Source organism: Diospyros lotus, chromosome 4, assembly GCF_014633365.1.
Source record: "Diospyros lotus cultivar Yz01 chromosome 4, ASM1463336v1, whole genome shotgun sequence".
Taxonomy (NCBI): domain Eukaryota; kingdom Viridiplantae; phylum Streptophyta; class Magnoliopsida; order Ericales; family Ebenaceae; genus Diospyros; species Diospyros lotus.
The window spans coordinates 2,939,536-2,964,086 of NC_068341.1; the positions used below are offsets into that span (position 1 = coordinate 2,939,536).

The following is a 24,551-nucleotide window of genomic DNA, read 5'->3' on the forward strand; positions in this document are numbered from 1 at the left end:
AGCCATCAAGGCTGTGGGGCCAGAAAGAGGCTTGGTATGTTGTTATCCTCCAATGGAATTTATCTGGTCTCAGTAGTTGAGATTGGATATGCAAGATTGAGAGATTACCAAGGACATTTTCAACCCAACATGAATTATTTTCATAAATACAAACAAGACATACAATTTATTATTTTGCACAACCTTACTTTGCAGTGTCTTAGTTCTTTTGAAATTTATCATGTTATAGTGTCTGCATCATGACTATACTTCCCCTTAGTCTAACATTACCCCTTAATATAACTAAAACGAAGAAGTGGAGGAGTTTGCAAAGTGCTTGTCCTATCCAGTGGCAATTCTTCTGCACGCATCCACAAATTCATAGATACAGTGAAAAGCCCTGAAAGAATGTTAGAACATACCAGAACACTACCAGGACCAAGATAATTATCATATTCTTCAATCATTTCTACAGCATCGGGGCGCCAACCAAGCATTATTATGCATTCTTTTGGTCCCAGACTCAAGTCTGATGCCTGTAAACAGAGTTAAAGCATAATATACAGAAAAACCAATTTTTTCAAGTTATACTGATGAAGGCAACCATTTATTTGTATTATACCTTTGAACCTGATCTTGAGGGGCGTCTTACTATATTTTCAAGCCGTATCCTTTCCAATCCCAAGTCTTTATTAGGAGATTTACAATTTGTCACTAGAACCCCAACATTATCAGCTGTCTTATTATCTTCGACATTGTTTTGAAATGTAAGCTGAGGTTTATTCTTCCCATAAACACATGAAATGAACAACACCTATAGGAGCAAGAGGGTAGCATTAGAAGTTAACAATTGACAGATACAGATAACTAAACAACTGAACAAGGACAAAATTTTCCAGTGTTTTGGTGTGCAACACTGTCCCTTCTTGAATAATCCCAACCATTTAGGATGATGGAACCAAACAGTATACACAAGATGGCTAGTCAGCAGGATGGCATAATGATGGCCTACCTACTGAAGAACAAAAGGTGACTATTGTGGCCCATCTTGGCCCCTTGTAGGCCCTCAATCAAAATGCCAGACCAATGCCATGTATAGAATCCTAATATCAGCACTGGGAGCAGATAGTATGAAACCCAAAACTGACGTTTGACTTCATCTCACAGCATGCAAAATGAGCAAAATGCATCCACTGGGAGGCAATCTTGAACCCAACTTCAAATGTTCAGAATGTTCTCCAGGAAAAAGAAAATAATGATGACCTAAAATAGGAATTGATCTGACTCCAAATTTTGACATGTATATTTTTTGGTGATTAAGATTAAGTTTTAACATTCACATCTCAAAGAGAAATTTTGGTCGTCTCTTTGAAAAATAATGTTTACATACTTTGTCTGTTTGCTGCAAAACTTCATTATCATTTGGGTGGAAGTGTATCTTCCCTTCCCGATAAAGACCACAGACAACTGCCTGAAAGGATTTTAAATATAAGAAAAAGAACATTAGAACCAATGACAGTAGTGAATAATAAAAAGTATCAAATATTATGGACAGTTTTACCTCTTGGAATCCATGTCTTACTTGCCTATATGTTAGCCCCACCAGGCTGGGAAAGTTGCAAACGTTAAATACATTCTCTGAAACATATGTTCATGGTATTAGAACCACTGCAGGATGTCACTCATAATAAGCCATTAAGAGATGGAAAACAGAAATAATAAAACTAAAATGATTACTATAATATTGGAATATGGGTAGTACTTAGACAAGTCAAGATCATCTAATTCCTACATTTATGACTCTGGGTAACCCCAGGTTTGGAAAGTGACATACAGAAAACCACCACACAAAGTGATCACAGAAAAAGAAACCATGAGTCATAACTAAAGACCAATTAATCACATGAAAAATCACAATATACTTCAGCTGTGGGAAAACTATGAATATAGTAGTTATTGCGGCATAGAGGCAAAAATAACCAGAAATGTCAGACCATACAAAAGAAAGAAATCTTACATCAAATCTTTACAAAATTTTGGCTTCTAAGGCTATATTACACAGCAACAATTTGAAATCTACTATTCATAAAGTGATAACTAAAAAGCTTCAAAAAGAGACATTAGAACATAATGTGCAAAGGAATTTTGTATATAAATTAAGGCAATAGTATAGAAGACAGAAAGAATGCCAAAGCAAAAAAAAAACAAAGCAAGAATTCTATTGATTCACATTATCTATTGCACAACTTCTTATGTTCAAACAAAGTTGAAGTATTGAAAATATACAAAAATCATCAAAAGGAAGCAAAATCTTCAACGAGAATCTGAAAGTGTGAGTACTTCGATAATTAAGCAAGTGCTTGTAAATCTTTATAAGGCCTTTCTGTCGAGAGCATTGAACAAATAATTTTGATGCAACATTTTGCACAGGTTCTACTTTCAATCCAGAGATCGATTTCAAGATCTCACATGTATTGGAATTTGAAACCTGCATGAATTAAAAGATCAAACTCAATATAAATCTTTGCACTTTGAACCCATTTATGCTTTTATCAGCCAAAAGGCCTTTCACAAGAACTTACCTCAACAATGGTAGGTACAGAAGCCATTTTTGGAAGAGGTTGAAGGGCAAGAACAGTGAGAAATGCATCTGTATCAACTTCATATCTGATAAATCAATTATCCAGAATCAGAAGTATGTAAAAAGATCATAATTCTAGAAAAACTTAACTTGCACAAAATCCTTCTATGTGCTATTTATGGCGGTTCTAGATTGCTAAAAAGATAACACCACACATGAAGAACAATGGCATGAATCATGGCTACCCCCAATTTTAAAGTGAATGTATGCATTGTAACTTGTAGGCGTTATGTTGAGAGTAAAATCAATAATATAAAAGACAAAAGTTCACCCTCTATCTACTGGCTTAAGCTTTTAGATAAAATGGTGGTTACCAATTTCACAGGTAAAATCATGGGGATAGATATGCCTACAAAAACATGCATGAAACAATTGATGGCACTGCAAGGGGAGGATAGGTGAAAAGGACAAAGAAATGAGAAAATGTTGTATCTTAAAGAAGCAATATAAGTAAATCAACACTGTAACAATAAAGATCCACTTAAAAGTTACATTCAATCTATCAAAATTTCTTCAGGTATTGTCTGTTGTATCCTTCTCCAAGTTCTCAAAATTTATTTAATTGAACACCCAAGTCACAGGAATATGTTCAGGTTAGCAGTGGACTAACATCACCGAGTAAATTTCACACTACAAGCTTGGGAATTTTTCTGATCAGTTTCATTTTTTCTTTTTCTTTTTTTTTTTTGGTTCCTCTCACTTTTGTCAAATGCTTGAAAATGAGTCTCCTTAACAACAGCCCTCCAATGGTTTCTCTTTTAAAGATGAGTATGATGAAGCACTTAACCTCTATGCTACAATATGTTTGGAAAATTATACAAGGTTAGTCAAGACACAATAGCTCTCCAATGGTTTCTCTTTTAAAGATGAATATGATGAAGCACTTAAACTCTGTGCTACAATACGTTTGGAAAATTATGCAAGGATAGTCAGACATTATACTTGTTAATCAGAGATTTCTTGATCTGACACTCCAAAGTTAATTGCCACTTCTGTAGAGTAAATCTTAGGTACACTAAACATAGTATGGCATCCATAAGAACCAACTTTAATATAAACATGACTTAGTTTATATGATATTGCAACAAAGTCCAAATCCTTCAACCAAGATAGAGTGACAAAACACTGGAGAAAGAACAAGAAAAACAAAAGAAAAATATACAGCAATAATATTTACAGTCTAAACATATGATTTCAGAAGCTCTTACCGATCTGCCTTAGTTGGCAATATGATAATGGTACGTGCCTTATTGGCTGCAGCTCTTTCAAATGATTTTGTTAAGCTGAGGCTGCAACTGTACAAGAGAAGCCCCAAAAATGTAAGAAATAGAGCAGGACTCAATAATTCTTCCTAATCAAGTAAAGTTTGCTTCCATTATTTGAAATCTATAATCTTTGAATGAGTCAAAAAGTGAATGGCTATATGCTTAACTGTGAAAACTGAATGTATTCTTCATTACTTCATATGTACACAATACAAGTCCTCTTATAGAGATGAGGAATGTACACCATAGGAAAGATTACAAAGTCTAAACCATAGGAAAGATTTGACTATACACAAATAGGAAGTTTCCTAAACACTGATTTAGAGATTTCCGAAAAATTGAGGATATGATTGGCTAGTTTGACCAACAACTCTCTTTGAGCTGCTAGCCAAGTTTCCTTATTTCTTCCTTCAGGAACCAATACTCCCCTTCAACCTGATAAATGAATATCCACCATTCCCAGCTTGCCTACCAATTTTTTAAACCTTTTAGTGGACAGCCCATTTGTCAAAAGGTCAGCTAGCCGTTTTTCTAAAGGAACATAGGGTACACAAGTCAAGCCAGCTTCCAACTTCTCCTTTATGAAGTCTCTATCTATCTCCACATGCTTGGTTCTATCGTGTTGCACAGGGTTATGTGTGATACTTATAGCTGATTTGTTATCACAACACAGCTTGATTATCCAATGCTAGCGATCTTTAGGTCTTCCAGAATAATTCTCAGCCACAAGAATTCACACAGCCCTAGAGCCATGGCCCTGAATTCAGCCTCAGCACTAGATTTGGCCACTATACTTTGCTTCTCACTTCTCCAGGAACACCAAATTCCCCCTTAGGAACACACAATACCCTGTTGTGGAGCGTCAATCAGTTAAAGACCCAGCATAATCTACATCCATGTACCCTGTCATATCCAAATCATTGCCTGATTTGAACAAAATTCCTTTGCTAGGGTAGTTTTCAAATAACATAGGATTCTCCTTACAGCTAGCATATGTGTCTCGGTTGCACTATGCATGAATTGACTCACCAAGCTAACAATAAATGCAATATCTGGTCAAGTGTGTGACAAATAGATCAGTCATCTCACCAATCTTTAATATCTTCCTTTGTCCATTGGCTAACACTTAGAATTTCCCCCCACCTTGATGTTGGGTTCTACTGGGGTACTTACTCCTTTACCTCCCAACAATCTTGTTCCCTTTAACAAATCCAATATATACTTCCTCTATGATAGAAAAATCCCTTCTTTAGAATAGGCCACCTCTATTCCCAGAAAATACTTCAATGCACTAAGATCTTTGATCTCAAATGTTCTGGCAAGACTCTCCTTTAGTTGTTTCCGCTCTTCAAAATCATCTCCATTCACTATGATGTCATCTACATAGATCGGTAAAGCTATCATCCTTCCCTTCATTGAATGTTTAATGAAGAGAGTATGATCTCCCCTACTTTGATGATATCCCATCTGTTTCATAATCTTAGAGAACCTATCAAACCATGCCCTAGGTGATTGTTTAAGTCCATAGAGCACCTTCTTTAGTTTGCATACCTTTCATGAAATTCCTTTGTCAAATCTTGGAAGTGGCTCCATAAACACTTCTTCCTCTAAATCTCCATGCAAAAAGGCATTCTTGATATCAAATTGCTACAATTGTCATCCATAACAAGCTGCTAGAGCTAAGAGGATCTTTACAATTGTCATCTTTGCCACAGGTGCAAAGGTTTCTAAGTAATCAATGCCATAGCTTTGAGTATACCCTTTAGTAACTAGCCTAGCCTTATACCTTTCTAAAGTACCATCTGTATTACCCTTTAGATTAAAGACTCATTTGCAGCCCACAAGGTCTTGATTCCCTTTGGTCTAGACACCATTTCCCAAGTCTAATTATTTTCCAAGCCTCCCATCTCCTCCTACATTGCTTGTATCCAATTTTGGTCCTTTAAAGCCTCATCAACTATCTTAAGAATAACAATGGTATCCAGAGAGGTCAAGAAACTTCTATGCTTTGGGGACAGTCGATGATGAGAGAGATACTAACAATAGGTAGATCCAAGTCATTAGGAACAAGATTAGAAGGACTAGAGGGGTGAGAGAATTATGTACCTAACTTGGAGTAGATGTCAATCCAAGTTGAGGATTCAAAATAGGCTAAGTCCTTCTCTTGAAGACATAAGGGGAGCCTTTAAACCTGACAAGAGATGGTAGCATTGGCAATGGTTGAGCTTCTTGGGGTTCTGGCCTATCCTGTTCACCCGAGGAAGAAGCAAAAGAGTCAGGTACAACTATTGTTTCGGTCTCTGGGTGTAACTCAAGAGGCAAATTTAAGATAGGAAGACCACCACCTTGGTCACCACTAGGAACATTCTCTCCCTGGTGACCAGAACTAGAGGACCCAAAGAATGATTGAGTTTCAACAAATGTAACATCCTTGGACACAGAGAATTTTCTAGTGAGAGGATGATAACATTTGTAGCCTTTTTGAGTAGGGGAAAAACCAAGAAAGATGCACTTAAAGTGCTCGAGAATCAAGCTTATCCCTACGATGCTTAGAAATATGGACAAAAGACACACAACCAAAGACTTTTAAAGGAAGGGAGGTTTGAAGACCAACATCAAGGAAATAAGGCGACAAACACTGAAATGGACTTTGATGATTTAGGAGCTTAGAAGGAACCCGATTGATCAGATATGTAGCAGTTAAGACTGTTTCTCCCCAAAAACAATTAGGAACAAAATGATGATGGAGAAGAGCCTAGCAACATCAAGTAGATGTCGTATTTTCCTTTCAGCCACCCTATTTTGTTGAGGGGTATCAACATAAGATGACTCAAGGACAATACCTTCTTGTTGGAAAAACTAATGCAAGTAGTTATTAAAATAATCTCTTACATTATCAGTATGAAATCTTTTAGTGTGGGATTCGAATTGGGTAGATATCATCTTATGGAATATAGGCAAAATATTACTAATAGCAGCCTTACCTTTTAAGAGATATACCTAAGTTATTCTTGTACAATCATCAATGAAAGATATGAACCATCTAGCCCCAGAACAATTAGGGATTCTAGATGGCCCCCAAACATCAAAATGTGTTGAAATATTCAAAGATAATACCTTAATCTATGATTGAGATAAAGCTCCATCTTTCCTAAATTCTAGGAGGAGATAAAATCTTATCTACTCCTCTAAAAATTAGGAGATTAGTTATATCTATGTTGTTGTATTTTTAAATAGTTTTCTGTTTGTATTTAAATTCCTAGATTCTAGGATCTCTTGTTTATTTAAACTCCTCATGGAGTATTCAATAAATAATTGAGGGAGTACGGTTTCTTCCGATTTTTCCAATCCAAGGTTTATTCTCGCTGCTCTTTTGCTGTTTTTAACATGGTATCAGAGCCTTCATTCTGCTCTTAGACCTTTGCCAAGCCTTCATTGAACTCGGTTTTTCCCTTCTCAGCCCTTATGTTCATCCCGAGGCCTTTATTGCCTTCTCTTGATTCTTAATCACCAAGGATGTCAGCAATCTCGAATGTTAATCCTGGTCTTGTTACTGGAGAGTCAGAACCGGATTCGATTACCGGTATACCTGGAAGTGCAGGCAACTTCTCTGGAACCAGCAGTGGAGAATTGCCTGGAATGCATGTTTCCTATAGATTGGACGGTAGAAATTACCTCCAATGGGCGTAGCTTGTTCGAACCTTCCTCAAAGGGTGAGGAAAACTAGGACACCTCACTGCCTCACCCCCGAAGACCACTAATCCAGCTTTTCCGGCTTGGGATATTGAGGATTCTCTTATCATGTCATGCTGTAGAATGCCATGCAACCTGAGGTTAGTAAAAATTATATGTTCCTAGATTCAGCCAAGGCTATTTGGGACACCATTAGGCAGACTTATTCCAAGGTACAAGATGTATCGGTAATCTTTGATATCAAAACAAAGATTAATAGTACTCAACAAGCATCTCTAACAGTCACCGAGTATTTTAACAAGATGAATGGGCTTTGGTTAGAGCTAGATCAATATCAGGAGATAAAGATGATATGCAGCAATGATGCAGCCACTCTTAGCCGGATTATTGAGAGAGATAGGATTGTTGAATTTCTTGCTGGGTTAAATACTGAGTTTGATCAAGTAAGGATTCAAATCCTTGGTAGGGAGAAGCTACCCTCCCTGAATGCAGTTTTCGCTATGGTAAGAAGTGAAGAAAACCGAAGGGGAGTCATGCTCAATGACGAAGGAACAGAAGGATCAACCATGACTGCCACAAAGAAGGATGGAGCACGTTTTAAGATGGGAAAAACAGAGGCAAACAAAAATCGTGAAGGGCTTTGGTGTAGTTTTTGCAACAAGCCTAGGCATGCTCGAGATTATTGCTTCAAACTTCATGGTAAGGAGGCTGTGTTGAAAAAGATGGGCGATTTTAAAAATATGACAGCACCAAAGCAGGCCTACATATCATCCAAAGAAAACGAAGAAGGAGGAACAATGAGTAAGGCAGAATCAGCCCCAGGTACTAAGATTGCACAACTTGATGGTGAGGAAATTAACAAACTTAAGGCTCTTCTTAAGACTATCAATGATAGAAACTGCACTTTCGCCCAGCAAGGTAATTATGTACATTTGGTATCTCTTAATGCCTTTAAAAATGATAAGAATGACATTTGGATCCTAGATTCAGGAGCCACTGATCACATGACCCCTAATCCATTGGTTTTTGACACTTATGAACCTATTGTTACCTCCAAACAGATTACCATTGCTAATGGAACTTCGGTTTCCATTAAAGGTCAAGGAACAGTCACCCTCAGCCCAAGTATTACCCTTAAACAGGTCCTACATGTGCCCAATTTATCTACCAATCTTGTGTCCATTCATAAACTTACTGATGATCTAAACAACCGTGCCAATTTCTCTCTTAATGTGTGTGAATTTCAAGCCTTAAAAACCGGAAAGATGATTGGTGCAGCTAGGGAACAGCATGGGCTGTACTATCTGGAGAAAAAGGGAGGCTATCCTTTGATTGAAAACTGATCCTTTAAGGCTGTTGGATTCTCTCAGTTTACTTCTAATTCTACTGCTCATGTTTGGCTGCAACATTACCGACTTGGTCACCCTCTATTTCCCCTTCTAAAAACCATGTTTCCTTCCTTATTTCAATCCCTAGATCTTAGTAAATTTCAGTGTGAGGTATGTGCTATTTCCAAGCATCATCGAGTGTCCTATCCATCTAGCAATAAGAAGTCATCTAAACCTTTTTTTTTGGTTCATTCCGATCTATGGGGACCCTCTAAAATACCAAATTGTTCGGGGGCCCGATGGTTTATTTCATTCATTGATGATTGTACTCGAATGACTTGGATTTTCTTATTAAAAGATAAGGCTGCAGTAAGCACAATTTTGCCATATTTTTGTAAGCTAATCTCCACTCAATTCAATTGCACAATTCAGAAATTCCGAACTGATAATGCAAAGGATTATATTAATAATCACTTGCACCAATTCTTTCAACAAGAAGGGATAATTCATGAATCTTCTTGTGTCCATACTCCACAACAAAATTGAGTTGCGGAACGGAAGATGATACACCTTCTTAATGTTGCTCGAAGTCTCCTCCATCATCATAAAGTGAATAAAAATTTCTGGGGCGAAGCTACTCTTACAGCAACCTATTTAATCAATCGAGTACCCTCAAAAACCTTAGACAATCAAACTCCATTCCAGCTCCTTTCTACTTATTTTCAGACCTCAATCTACATTCTTCTCTTCCACTAAAGGTCTTTGGGTGTGTTTCTTTTGTTCATATTCCCAAACAAAACAAAGACAAACTTGATCCTAGGGCCTTAAAGTGTGTTTTCCTAGGATATTCTCCTACCCAAAAAGGATACAAATGTTATCATCCCACTATAAAGAAATTTTACATTTCCAAGGATGTTACATTTGTTGAAACCCAACCTTTCTTTCCTTCACATCAAACTGGTCGCCAGGGGGAGTGTTTAGATGGTGACCAGACTGTTGGGGTTGGGGAAGATGTCTTTCAAACTCTATCTCGGCTTCCTATCTCTCCGCTCTCTTCTTCTTGTTAGCAAATGAGTTGATTTGTCCTGATATTATTTCCTTTTCTTGGTTGATTGATTGTAAATTGTAATCTTTTATTTGATTGTAAATTGTAGATTAGAATATTTTATTTTTAAGCAGCTTCCTAATTTGTTTAAGGAAGATTGCTAAGTTAGAGAGTTGCCTAACTCATTTAGGCTAACTTAGGAAGGTATCCAACTTAGGAGATATCCTAAACTTGGCAACCTCTCTGTATATATCTTGTGTTCAGTTTTGCTATGTTGGATAGATTGGAAGTTTTTCCTGGTCTTTTGACATGGTATCAGAGCCATAGGGTTTCGGTGATTGTTTGTAGCCGAGATACCTTGATCCATTTTTCCTTCCAACCATAGTATGGGCGACGTTGGAGAATCGGAAGGTACGACCGAAGTCACAGCCACAGGTGCTGTTACGGGGGGATCCAGCCATGGGATAAGTATTGGAGGAGAGCTTCCGATTATTCAAGCGGCTTATAGGTTGAGCGGAAAAAATTATCTCAAGTGGTCTCAATTAATCAAGACCTTCTTGAAAGGCAAGGGAAAATTGAGCCACTTGGAGGGAACCGGGCCTCAAAAGGAGGATCCCACGTACGCTGCATGGGATGAAGAAGACTCATTAGTCATGTCATGGCTTTGGAGTGCTATGAATCCAGAGATTAGCGATACCGTAATGTTTCTAACTATGGCTAAGGAGATATGGGATGCTATGAGGACTACCTACTCCAAAATCAATGATGCTGCACAGATTTATAAAATCAGAACAAAAGTGGCAGCAACAAAACAAGGCAACCGATTTGTTACTGAGTACTCTAACCTGTTGCAGATTTTGTGGCAAGAATTAGATCACTATCAGTGCATCCAGATAAAGTGCAGCGAGGATGCAGTCATTCAAAAGAGATTTGTGGAGAAAGAACGGATCTATGACTTCTTACCTGGGCTAAACTTGGAGTATGATGCTGTTAGGATCCAAATCCTAGGTAAATCTGACCTACCTTCTTTAAATGAAGTTATTGCTATTATTCGAGGGGAAGAAGGTAGGAGAGGAGTGATGTTAGAGAATCCACAGTTAGAGGGATCAGCATTACTCACTATAAAGGGGGCTGGTCGTGGAAGGTGGATTAAAGAAGATAGAAGACAGGTGGATTCAAATGGAAGTACCAGAGATAGAGATAATTTATGGTGCACTTTTTGCAAAAAACCAAGGCACACAGTTGATAAATGCTGGAAGCTCCATGGAAAACCAGTTAGAGGAGGACAACATCCACAATCTAAGCCTAATGGGCAGTCATATATGGCTAACAGTCAGCTGGGATCGGGAGAGATCAATGGCCGACAACAAGTGGAAGGCAAAGGCATTGAACAAGCTGAGTTTATGGGGCTGAAACAAGAAGAAATTGAGAAGTTGAGGACCCTATTAGGCTCACTTGAGAAGGAACTAGGAGCAAGTTCTTCAAATCTTGCTCTCACAGGTATTACTCTCAATTCTTCCAGCTTAAAACTTTCAGATTTAAGTTTTAAACCAGATCGGGTTTTTGACACTGGTGCCACCGACCATATGACCTATTCCTCCCAAAAATTCCTATCCTATAAGCCTTGTCCAAGCACCAAAAAGATTGTTCTGGCTGATGGATCCCTAACTACTATTGCTGGAATAGGGGACATCAGTGTGAACAATCATTTGATCCTAAGAGATGTTCTTCATGTTCCTAAACTTTACACCAACCTCATCTCTATTAAAAAACTGACTCAAGATGCTAATTGCCTTGCTATCTTCTCTCCAACCTCTTGTGAATTTCAGGAAAGGGACTCGAGGAAGATGATTGGGCATGCTAAGGTGAAAGAGGGGCTATACTATCTTGAAGGATTTAGTAAACTGAAATATGTTCCTCCTATGTCTTTTTTAGCTAAATCCAATAAGGATACCCTATGGCTTCATCATTTTAGCTTAGGGCATCCATCATTTGTGGTTCTTCAATCTATGTATCCCTCTTTGTTCAAGGGATTAGATAGTAGGGAATTTCAATGTGATATTTGTCAATTTGCTAAGCATAAAAGAGCTTCATTTCCTCTTAATAATACTCGAAGTGTTCTTCCTTTCAATTTAATTCATAGTGACATATGGGGTCCTTCTCCTATCCCTAACATTTCGGGTGCAAGGTGGTTTGTGTTATTTATTGATGATTGTACCCGTGTAATGTGGTTATACCTTCTTAAAAACAAATCAGATGTTTGTTCCATTTTTCAAAATTTCTACACCATGATTAAAAACCAATTTGGTGTTGAAATTAAAAGAGTGAGAACCGACAATGCCAAGGATTTTTTCAATCAAACTCTCTCCCATTTCTTTCAAGAGAGAGGTGTGATCCATGAATCATCATGTGTTTATACTCCTCAGCAAAATGGGCTAGCTGAGAGGAAGAATGGTCACTTATTAACCGTTACAAGAGCATTGTTGTTTCATAATAATGTGCCTAAACACTATTGGGGAGAGGCTGTTCTAACTGCAGCTTATCTTATCAATAGGCTTCCTTCAAGAAACATTGGTCTCAAAAGTCCAATTCAGCTTCTTACTCAAGGATTTCCAAACTTTATTCCCACAGATTTGTGTCCTAAAGTGTTTGGTAGCTTAGTTTTTATTCATAACCATTCTCCTCATAGGGGAAAATTGGATCCTAGGGCCCTCAAATGTGTCTTTGTTGGCTATTCTCCTACTCAAAAGGGTTATAAATGTTTCCATCCTCCATCCAAAAAATTCTTTGTCTCAGCTGATGTTAAATTTGTGGAAGATCAGTCATATTTCCAGAATTTCTACACTCATGGGGAGACTGATTTCTTAGGTGGAAATGCAAAGGAGTTATATCTTCCTACTCTTCCATGTTCCTCTTCGACTTGTCCTAGATGTTCCTCCACTCTTTCAGCTTGTCCTAATCCTCAGGATTGTGCTAATACTGACGTAAGAGAAACTATTCAGTCACATCCTAAACCACTGAAAGTGTATACAAGAAAAAAGGCCCCAGAACTTCCATCTAAGCATGCTGAATTATCTAACTTAAGTCCTGATCAGTGCAGTCCAGCATCTGACTCCCACCAGAATTCTATTCCATCTTCTCCTGAAGCTAAACCTACTTCACCAACATCTCTTCCAGTTGACCATCAGCCATCTACACTCAATTTAGATGATCTAGATGTCCCAATTGCCCTAAGGAAGGGAACCCGAGCCTGCACCCAGCATCCATTACACTTGTTTCTCAGTTATTCTCATCTGTCCCCAGCTTATAAGGCCTTCTTAACCAATGTCTCTTCCATACCAATTCCAAAAAACCTATCTGAAGCTTTAAGTAGTGAGAATTGGAAGGAAGCCATGAGAGTTGAGATGAATGCTCTTGAAAAGAACCATACTTGGAATCTGGTAGAACTTCCTAAAGGCAAGAAACCAGTGGGATGTAGATAGGTTTTCACTGTCAAATACAAATCAGATGGCTCTCTAGAAAGGTACAAAGCTAGGTTGGTGGCCAAAGATTATACCCAAACATATGGCGTGGATTATCTTGAAACATTTGCTCCGGTGGCCAAAATGAACACTGTTCAGGTTCTATTATCATTGGCAGCCACTTTAAACTGGCCTTTGTATCAATATGATGTTAAAAATGCATTTTTACATGGTGACTTAGAGGAAGAGATTTATATGGAGGTTCCTCCTGGATTTGGGTTTCCTAATCAAGGAAAAAACTTAGCATGTCGCTTGAACAAAGCTCTCTATGGACTGAAACAGTCACCAAGAGCTTGGTTTGGGAGATTTGCCAAAGTAATGTTGGGTTTGGGCTATAAGCAAAGTCAAGGGGATCACACATTGTTTATCCACCACTCTCCAACTGGTAAACTAACTGCTTTGCTAGTGTATGTGGATGATATAATTGTGACAGGTGATGATCAAGATGGAATTGTAGCCTTGAAGGAGTGTTTGACTCAGGAATTTGAAATAAAGGAGCTAGGGAACCTAAAGTATTTTTTGGGCATTGAAGTGGCTAGGTCTAAGAAAGGTATTTTCATTTCTCAACATAAATATGTGTTAGATCTCTTGCAAGAAACCGGTATGCTAGGCTGCAGGGTTCTTGATACTCCAATTGAGCAAAATCATCGAATTGGTGAAGACATGGAGGGAGGTGCTGTTGATAAAGAGTCTTACCAACGGTTAGTAGGAAGGCTAATCTATCTCTCTCATACTCGGCCGGATATTTCATATGCTGTGGGAGTAGTAAGTCAATTTATGCATAGTCCAAAGGAGGGTCATCTTAAAGCTGTGCATCGTATTCTTCATTACCTTAAGAGTGCTCCTGGTAAAGGTATTTTATTTAAGACGGGTGGCCCTATGTCTTTAGAAGCCTATACGAATGCCGACTATGCTGGTTCCCTTGTTGATAGGCGGTCCACCTCCGATTATTGCACATTTCTAGGTGGCAATCTTGTTACTTGGCGTAGTAAGAAACAAAATGTGGTGGCAAGGTCTAGTGCTGAAGCTGAGTTTCGATCTATGGCATTGGGAATTTGTGAGTTATTATGGCTCAAGATTATTTTAGATGACTTACGGATTCGGTGGACAGCTCCTACGAGATTATATTGTGACAACAAATCGGCCATTAACATTGCTCACAACCCGGTTCAACATGATAGGACTAAACATGTTGAGGTGGATCGACACTTCATTAAAGAGAAGCTTGACAATGGCTTAATTTGTACTCCTTTCATTCCTACTGGTGGACAGCTTGCTGATGTCTTTACCAAAGGCTTATCGGGTGGTGTTTTTCACAAGATCCTCAGCAAGATGGGAATGTATGACATACACTCTCCATCTTGAGGGGGAGTGTTAGCAAATGAGTTGATTTGTCCTGATATTATTTTCTTTTCTTGGTTGATTGATTGTAAATTGTAATCTTTTATTTGATTGTAAATTGTAGATTAGAATCTTTTATTTTTAAGCAGCTTCCTAATTTGTTTAAGGAAGATTGCTAAGTTAGAGAGTTGCCTAACTCATTTAGGCTAACTTAGGAAGGTATCCAACTTAGGAGATATCCTAAACTTGGCAACCTCTCTGTATATATCTTGTGTTCGGTTTTGCCATGTTGGATAGATTGGAAGTTTTTCCTGGTCTTTTGACACTTCTCAATCTGGGCCTCCCTCATCTCAACCAAATAACAACAGTGAGCATATGGTTCCCTCCCCTTCTCACGCTGATCAGTCCAGCCAATAGCCCTCAAGTTCCAGCCAACAGCCCTCAGGTCGGTTCAAGGGATCTCCCTATGTTTTCAAAAGAAGAAGACAGCCTGCTCTGGACTCCCAGCAAGCACCATTATCTGATCCTAGTCAAGGTAAGGAATTTATACAACCTTCTATTGCAGAAAATAACTCTCAGCTCTCAATTTCAGACTGCTCTAATCCTCCTAACCCAAGTTATGATGATTTAGATCTGCCTATTGCTGTTAGGAAAGGTGTTAGAAGCTGTACCCAACATCCCTTAACTAATTTCTTATCCTACCATCGGCTGTCTCACAAACACAAAGGGTTCCTAGCATCTTTGGATTCAATTGTCATTCCTAATTTAGTAGAAGAGGCTCTAAGAGATCAGAATTGGAAGCAAGCCATGATGGAAGAAATGAGAGTCTTAAAGAAAAATCAGACTTGGGAAATAGTAACAAGACCAAGAGGAGTTGTGCCAGTAGGCTGCAAATGGGTATTCAATGTAAAATACAAAGCTGATGGAACATTGGATAGGTACAAGGCAATATTAGTAGCCAAAGGATATACCCAATCCTATGGCATAGACTATTTTGAAACTTTTGCACCAGTGGCTAAGATGGCAACAGTAAGAATTCTAATCTCTTTGGCAGCATTTTTTGGATGGACACTACAACAATTTGATGTTAAGAACGCCTTTTTACATGGAGACCTAGAAGAGGAAGTTTTCGTGGAGTTGCCTTCGGGATTTCAAGAAACAGAAAAGGAAAAGTATGCAGGCTCAAGAAAGCTCTCTATGGATTCAAATAGTCCCCTAGGGCTTGGTTTGGCAGGTTCTCTAAAGCCATGAAGACTATGGGATATAATCAAAGTCGAGGTGATCATACACTCTTCATGAAACATTCAAAGGAAGGAAAAATTACAGCTTTGTTAGTATATGTGGATGACATAATTGTGACAGGAGATGATAAGGAAGAACAAATGCTGCTAAAAAGAAACCTAGCCCACGAATTTGAAATCAAGGATCTTAGTATTCTCAGATATTTCCTGGGCATTGAAGTGGCCTACTCTAAGGATGGTATCTTTCTATCTCAACGAAAATATGTTTTGGATTTACTCACTGAAACAGGGCTTACAGGAGGTAAGGGATCCAGTGTCCCAGTAGAACCTAATGGAAAACTATGGCAGAATCCTGACAGTCAACCAATTGACAAAGGAAGATATCAAAGGCTAGTGGGCCGGTTGATATATCTCTCACATACTAGACCTGATATTACATTTGCTGTTAGTCTTGTGAGCCAGTTCATACATAACCCAACTGAAGAGCATATACTAGCTATAAGGAAGATACTTGGATATCTCAAGACTAATCCAGGTAGGGGTCTATTATTCAGAAAAGGAAAGGAATTAGATGTTAAAGGCTTTATAGATGCTGATTATGCAGGATCTATCAATGATAGAAGATCAACCACAGGATATTGCGTATTTCTAGGTGGGAATCTAGTGTCCTGACAGAGTAAGAAACAGAGCATTGTGGCTAGATCAAGTGCAGAATCAGAATTTAGGGCTATGGCCCTTGGGATATGTGAATTGTTGTGGCTAAAAATTATCCTAAAAGACTTGAAGATAAAAACTCAAGGAGCAATTGAGTTGTCTTGTGATAACAAATCTGCTATAAGTATTGCTCATAATCCAGTTCAGCATGACAGGACAAAGCACATTGAAATAGATCGACACTTTATCAAAGAAAAATTGGATGCAGGAATAATTAATATTCCTCATGTTTCATCTGAGGAACAGGTAGCTGATATATTCACAAAAGGTTTGGCAGCAAAGAGGTTTGAGAATCTGATATGCAAGCTTGGAATGATAAATATCCATTTCCCAACTTGAGGGGGAGTGTTGAAATATTCAAAGATAATACCTTAATCTATGATTGAGATAAAACTCCATCTTTCCTAAATTCTAGGAGGAGATAGAATCTTATCTACTCCTCTAAAAATTAGGAGATTAGTTATATCTATGTTGTTGTATTTTTAAATACTTTTCTGTTTGTATTTAAATTCCTAGATTCTAGGATCTCTTTTTTATTTAAACTCCTCATGGAGTATTCAATAGATAATTGAGGAAGTACGGTTTCTTCTGACTTTTCCAATCCAAGGTTTATCCTCGCTGCTCTTTTGTTGTTTTTAACAGAATGTATCAAAGAAAGACAATTTATTACTGATGGGATAAGAAACTCTATGATGCTTAGAAAATTCACACACATCACAATGGAGATTAGTGAACCCCTAAATAAAGTAGGAAACATAGACTGCAACAAAATAAAAGGAGGATGTCCTAAACGATAATGTTAAAGCCATATCTTAGTCATAGGAGTAGGCTACGATGAATAGGCAAGGATAGGCTAATCCCCTTTAGTGAGAACATTCATTTTCTTCAAGTAGTATAGCCCATTTCATTCCTCAGCAACACCAATTATCTTCCCCGTGTCCAATGCCAAAAACTCACATGTATGAGGAGAGAAAATAACACGGCAATTAAGGTTTTTGTTGAGTTGATGAACAGAGATTAAATTGTTAGAAAGATTAGGAACATGAAGAACTTGCTGAATAGGTAATGAGGAATTGAAAATAACATTGCCTTGACCTGCTATAGGAATGGTATTACCATTGGCTACTATTATTTTCTTGGAAACGCTCATTAATTTATAGGATTAAACACATTTAGGTCATAGGTTAGATGGTTAGTAGCTCCTAAATCTAGAATCCATAAATCATTCCTAATAGTTTTTTAGGCAATAAAAGATTCAGAATGAGAACAATGGAAACAAGTACCTGCTTGTGCTAGTGAGCATGTGCCATCTTGGATGGTTTTCATAAAACTTTTTAGCTTACTGATTTCATCAGCATTCAATAGGTTTAAGTCAAAAGTTGTAACCGGAACTGCCTTCTCAGTGATGGTTTCCTCCTCCTTGTTTATATTATAGGGCTGTACTTGTTTTCTGGATTACAGGTTCCTAAAACCTCCCATCTTATTCAAAACAACCTTCTTTCCATGTAACTTTAAACATGTTTCCCTAGTATGTTTAAACTTCTTGCAAAAAGAACACCACAAACCTTCCCTATATCGTGGATCATTCCTTCCTTGCTGAGACTTGAACCAAGAGCTATCCATCTTGTTAGTTACCATTGTTGATCCCTCAGGATTAACCTCATTGAATATGGCTATCCTTCTATATTCCTCAATACAGATTATAGAAAATACTTCATTAAGTGATGGAAGTTTTTCTCTTCCAAGAACCTGCACTCTTACTTGATCATACTCAGTGTTAAGAGAAGTCAAAAACTCAACAATTCAGTCCATCTCAAATATAGAAGCAAGGGTAGTTGCATCTTCACTACACACTAGCTTAATATCCTGATAGTGATCTCATTCCAGCTAATATCCATTCATCTTATTATAATAATTAGTTACTGTCAAAGACTCCTGCTTCGTACTACTTATCTTTGTTCTAATTTCAAAGATTATAGAAGCATCTTGTACTCTAGAATAAGTACGTTTCACAGTGTCCCAAATCTCTTTAGCAGAAAATAAGAACATATAATTCTTGCTGACCTCAAGCTGCATTGAACTCCAAAGCCAAGACATGATTATTGAATCCTCAATATCCCATGCAAGTAAACCTAGATCTGAGGTCTTGGGGGATGTCTCGGTCAGAGGAGCTATCTTTCCTCGACCTTTCAAGAACGTCCGCACAAGTTGAGACCACTATAGATAGTTTCTATTGTCAAGTCAGTAGGAATGATGCACTCAAGGCAATTCACTAGTTGAGATGTTTCCCATAGGTGGATCAAACAAAACAACATCTCCTGTTGCCACAAGAGGAGTGGTTTCTGAAATTTTTGACATGGTAGGAGAGATTAATGGATGATGAACTAGAATCAAACCAAAAACGATATTGTGACAATGAAGGCTCACAGTCGTTTGACCAGATTAAGAAGATAATTAAGGTAAATCACTATGGCTTTGTTACCATGTGAAAATTGAATGTATTCTTCATTACTTCATATGTACAAAATACAAGTCCTCTTATAGAGATGAGGAATGTACAACATAGGAAAGATTACAAAGTCTAAATGATAGGAAAGATTTGACTATACACAAATAGGAAGTTTCCTAAACACTATAGGAAAGTTTCCTAAACATTGATTTAGAAATTTCCAAAAACTGAAGATATGATTGGCTAGTTTGACTAACGACTCTCTTTGAGCTGCTAGCCAAGTTTCCTTATTTCTTCCTTCAGGAACCAACATTAACAATATTGCAGCCATAAAAAAAGTAACAAGGAATTCTTTTTGAAAGGCATTAAAAGAATAGGCAATCATAGCACTAGCAGATATAAATAAAGTTGAAAGAGAGAAATTTATATTTTTACCTGGGAAGAGAAGATAGATGTACAGTCAACACTTAATTTTTGAAAAAGGTCTGTTATCAGCAAGAAGATTAGCAGAGTTATAAAATATTTACTTCTATTTGTTCTATACTGCCGAGGTGTTCAAGATAAGCCCCGTCCACATGTACTCATATCTCAAAATGTCAGGGTAATTGCCCAACACATAGGCAGAAACACCGAAGTGATGCACATGCTATTTAGGTCACAACCAAACTAAGAAAAGTAAGGAGAAGGAATTTTTGGCATGGACTTGTTATATTATGAAACATAAAATGGGGCCCATGGCTGGGGGGTTTCTTGTGGCAACCTGGGCTGCCCCTTTGGGCGCCCACTGGAGGGCCACAAGAAGCAACCACCTTGGGCCAGCCCAATGCTCACAACTTGTGGTCTTTTGTCGTTTTGTCTGCTGCTGCCTCTTTTGCACGACTTGATCCAGACCTTTGGCGTTGCTTTTCCTAAGGCAATCCGAGCCATTCATTTCATTTATATCTCGCCTCGAGATTGCCGTTTTCAGAGAGCATTGAAGACGAAATTGATTGAGGGGGTTTGCAGAGAGTCGGTCACTTTTCTAGGGTTTTTCTTCTTGCTCTCTCTCGTTCTCTCTCTATAAATGCTGTATAGATCGTCTTCTTTAAGCGTTCCTGATTTTGTTTTTGTTTAAGGTAAGCTCCTAATCTGTAAGTGATTTCGTGGCTTATAGTGTAGAAAATCAGGGTTGTTTGTTATTGTTTTTACGCTGTAATCAGATTGAATCTATTTAGTGGAGTGAGCTCTTCTCACCGGAGCTCAAGTGGACGTAGCCCTATTTTGGGGTGAACCACTATAAAATCTCGTGCCTCTTGTTTCTTGTTTATGTTTCAAATACTGTCAATATTGCTTTGCGTTTATCTTTCAGTTCGTGTGAGTTCATCTGTGGGATTTTGATGGTGTGTGTGTGTTTGAAGATTTTGCTATCTCTGTTTGTTTGTAACAGTGGTATCAGAGCCTTCTGGTTTATCGTATCCAACGTTTTAGCGTCAAAATCTCGACCGACTCTGTTTTTTCGAAAATCTAGGGTTTCCCGTCCTTACTGTGTCGGTGTTGTTTTTTAAGAACTCTAGGGTTTTCTAAAGAGAGCCTGTCAGCGTGAGTTTGCTGTACAGGTCTCAGTCAGTAAACTAGGGTTTTTGTTTTGTGAAATTTTCGTGTATTACGAAAATGACAACAACCCGATTTGAAATCGGTACATTCAATGGAAAGGGGGATTTCGGTAGTTGGAAAAAGAAGATGAGGGTACTTCTCTCTCATGACAAAGTGCTTATAGCACTTGAGTCAGATGACAAAAATTGGTCAGCTGAACAGCTAGCTCGAACTGATGAAATCAGAGAAGAGGCTTTTAATCTGATTTTCCTCCATCTCGATGATTCAGTAATTCGTAAGGTTGACTACCTCTTGAACTTTGGAATAGATTAGAATCTTTATATTCTGTAATGTCTGCTCCAAATTTGGTTTATTTAAAAGGCATGTTGTTTAACTTTAAGATGAATACATCTAAGTCTATAGATGAAAACATAGATGAATTTACTAGACTCACCTTGTTATTGAGAGGTACTGATCAGGCTTTGGGAGATACTAGTGAGGCAATGATTTTGTTAAATTCCCTACCTGATGATTATGAGGTAGTGAAACATGCTTTACGTTACACTGGTATAGTACCTAATATGGAACTTGTTAGATCTGGTATTAAGGCTAGAGAACTAGAACTTAGTACATCGAAGAAATCTGGCAACAAATTGTTTGTTAAAGGAAATACAGATAAAAGAAATTATACTGTGAATACTGAACAACATAATGGGTCAGGGTATAAGGGAAAAAAGAAGGAAAAGAAGGGAAAACAAAAACAAAAGTGGAAATGTTACCACTGTGGGAAAGAAGGTCATATAAAGAAATATTGTTATGACTACTTGAAAAAACAAAAGCAAGGGGGTAATGTAACAGTAGCAGCTAGTAGTTCTAATTGTTTGGCTGAGGTGCTTAATGTTTCCTGAAGCTCGGTTATAAATGAATGGATTATGGACTCTGACTATTCTTTCCATATGTGTCCTAATATTGACTGGTTTCACAATTTTAATAACAGAGAAAGTGGAATAGTGTATATGGGAAACAACCATTCTTGTAATGTTCAGGGTAGAGGTGACATAACTCTTAAGTTGCATGACAACAAAATTAGAACTCTTACTGATGTAAGATATGTCCCTAACCTTAAAAGAAATTTAATCTCACTTGGTACACTTGATGAGTTAGGATTCTCATACAAAGCTGAAAATGGTTCCTTGAATGTTTTTAAAGGAGATGAATTAATCTTAACTGGCTTAAAGAAAAATGGTTTATATGTTTTAAATGGCTGTTTTCATTCCTCTGTTATATCAAATTCTGCATGCTATGTTAACACTGATAAGACTGAACTGTGGCACTTGAGACTTGGCCATATGAGCCTGAGAGGTTTGCAGGCACTGTCAAACCAAGGATACCTTGGTCCAGTGTCTGCTGAGACCCTCCGTCTCTGTGAACCATGTGTGCTTGGCAAGCAACACAGGATGAGTTTCCATAAGGGAACTCACCTGGCGAAGGCATGCCTTAAGTACTTACATGCAGATCTTTGGGGACCCTCCCAGGTCCCAACCCATGGTGGCAACAGGTACTTCCTTTCTATCATTGATGATTATACTAGGAAGGTGTAGGTTTTTCTATTAAAAACAAAAGATCAAACATTAGAGAAATTTAAAACCTGGAAGATCTTAATAGAAAACCAAGCTGATAGGAGAATTAAAACTCTTAGAACAGACAACGGTTTAGAATTCTGTAATAAAGAGTTTAATGATTTCTGTAACTCCCAAGGAATAAACAGGCATAAGACTGTTAGGAATACACCCCAACAAAATGGGGTGGCTGAAAGATTGAACCGGACCCTCCTTGAAAAAGTGAGGTGCCTTTTGTTTTCATCTGGTTTGCCTAAATCCTTTTGGGGAGAGGCCTTAACAACAGCTTCACACCTAGTAAATAGAAGTCCTTCCACAGCCCTTAATTTAAAGTGCCATGAAGAAAAGTGGATTGGAAGGAAATTAAACTTAAACTACTTAAGAACTTTTGGCTGTGAAGCCTATGCTCATCAGTCAGAAGGAAAGTTGGAACCTAGATCCACTAAATGTATTTTTGTTGGGTATCAGGAAGGAACTAAGGGATATAGGCTATGGGAAAGACAATCTAAGGGTGTAAAAATTATCATCAACCGAGATGTTATTGTCACGCTCGATCCTTGTAGAAGAGGTTCCTTCCGGAATTCTGGAAGGGACGATTAGGCGGGAAGAGTTTGGGAGGGAAAGGGAAGAGCAGAATGTAGAGAGAACGAGAGACGTGTGAATGAGAATGAGAGGGAAAGGAAGTCAGTGGAATAATCCTCACATGAGTTCCCCATCCTCAGCTTATCTCTATTTATAGGACTTACAAGTGGGGCGCGGCAGTTAGGCAACTGCCCAAGCGCGCGCCAATTGAATTGGCAACCAGAAAGTATTACAATTCTGCCACTATACTACCCCTTACAATTATACCCATATTCCCTTATACCTCCCATTACAATTATACCCTTGGGCTATGACAATTCCCGCCCCGTAAAATATTTCTTGACCCCAAGAAATTACAATAGGCTGGTGGTTCAAGGGAAACGTTGCAGGAGATCAGGGAGGTATTCCCATGAGGTATGATCCGGATGGAGGTGGGACCATTGCACTAAAACCTGCATCAGGGGAGCTTGGTTCTGGTAGATCACCTATTTATCCAAGACTGCTACTGGCTCGGCAGTGGACTCAACATTTTCCAGTGGAGGCGGCAGTGTGGTGCTGGAGCTGTCAGACGGGCTTATGGATTTTTTTAATAAGGAAACGTGAAAGACGGGGTGGAGGCCTACTCCTTCTGGTAACTAAAGACGATAGGCAACCGGCCCTACCCTTGTCACAATTTTGAAAGGCCCATAGAATTTAGGACTGAGTTTAGAGATGGGTCCTTTGTGAAAAAGGTGCTGTTGGAATCGCTTCACCTTTAAGTATACCTCGGTGCCTTCCTCAAACTGTCTCTCGGTGCGGTGCTTGTCTGCTAGCTGCTTCATCCGTTGGCTGGCTAGGACCAACTCCTGCTTAATAGTGAGCAAAGCGTCCTGTCTGTCCTTTAGGTACTGGTCTACAGATGTCTCTTGAGGAGAATAATGCATTACCGCTGGGATGATGGGTGGCAAGTACCCAAACAAGGCTTCGAAAGGGGTTCGCTTGTGTGCCGTGTGGTAGTTGGTGTTATACCACCATTGGGCTAAGGCTACCCAACGACTCCAGCTCCTGGGTTTGGACACGCATAAGCATCGAAGGTAAGTCTCTAGGCACTGATTGACTCTTTCAGTCTGCCCATCGGTTTCTGGATGGTAGGCAGACGAGAGATGAAGCTTAGTACCTAATCCCTGAAATAGGGACTTCCAGAACTGACTTGTAAAAACTTTATCTCGATCAGAAATTATTGCCTTAGGCAGCCCATGGACTTTGAACACTGAATCCATTAGCTTCCGTGCAACTTCCGTGGCTGTGAATGGATGGGCCAAGGTGAGGAAGTAGCTGAATTTCGTTAACTTGTCCACCACCACCAAAAGAGTGTCCGCCCCTTCTGATTTTGGTAATCCCTCAATGAAGTCCATGGAGATGAGTTCCCAGGCCTGTGAGGGTATTTCCAAGGGCTGAAGGAGGCCAGGATAAGGAACTTGCTCATGTTTGCACCTTTGGCAAATAGTACATTCTGTAACAAATTTGGTGACATCTTTCTTTAGGCCCTTCCAATAAAAGAGCTACCTCACCCGTTGGTAGG

The 24,551-nt window shown here is 38.6% G+C and overlaps 1 protein-coding gene across 3 annotated transcripts in view; it reads right to left on the bottom strand.

The window, feature by feature from the left end:
• LOC127800516 (putative ion channel POLLUX-like 2) overlaps nt 1–24,551 on the bottom strand; it is a 43,811-nt gene that overhangs the window by 2,891 nt on the left and 16,369 nt on the right. For all 3 annotated transcript variants that reach the window (XR_008022824.1, XM_052335168.1, XM_052335169.1), the window contains exons 10-16: nt 3,829–3,915; nt 2,562–2,646; nt 2,320–2,467; nt 1,541–1,617; nt 1,370–1,450; nt 602–793; nt 402–515 (exon numbers count right to left, since the gene is read on the bottom strand). Coding sequence is in view for 2 of the 3 variants with exons in the window: in XM_052335168.1 (XP_052191128.1) it covers nt 402–515; nt 602–793; nt 1,370–1,450; nt 1,541–1,617; nt 2,320–2,467; nt 2,562–2,646; nt 3,829–3,915 (784 nt within the window). In the remaining variant the exon portion in view is untranslated. The remainder of the gene's footprint in view (nt 1–401; nt 516–601; nt 794–1,369; nt 1,451–1,540; nt 1,618–2,319; nt 2,468–2,561; nt 2,647–3,828; nt 3,916–24,551) is intronic.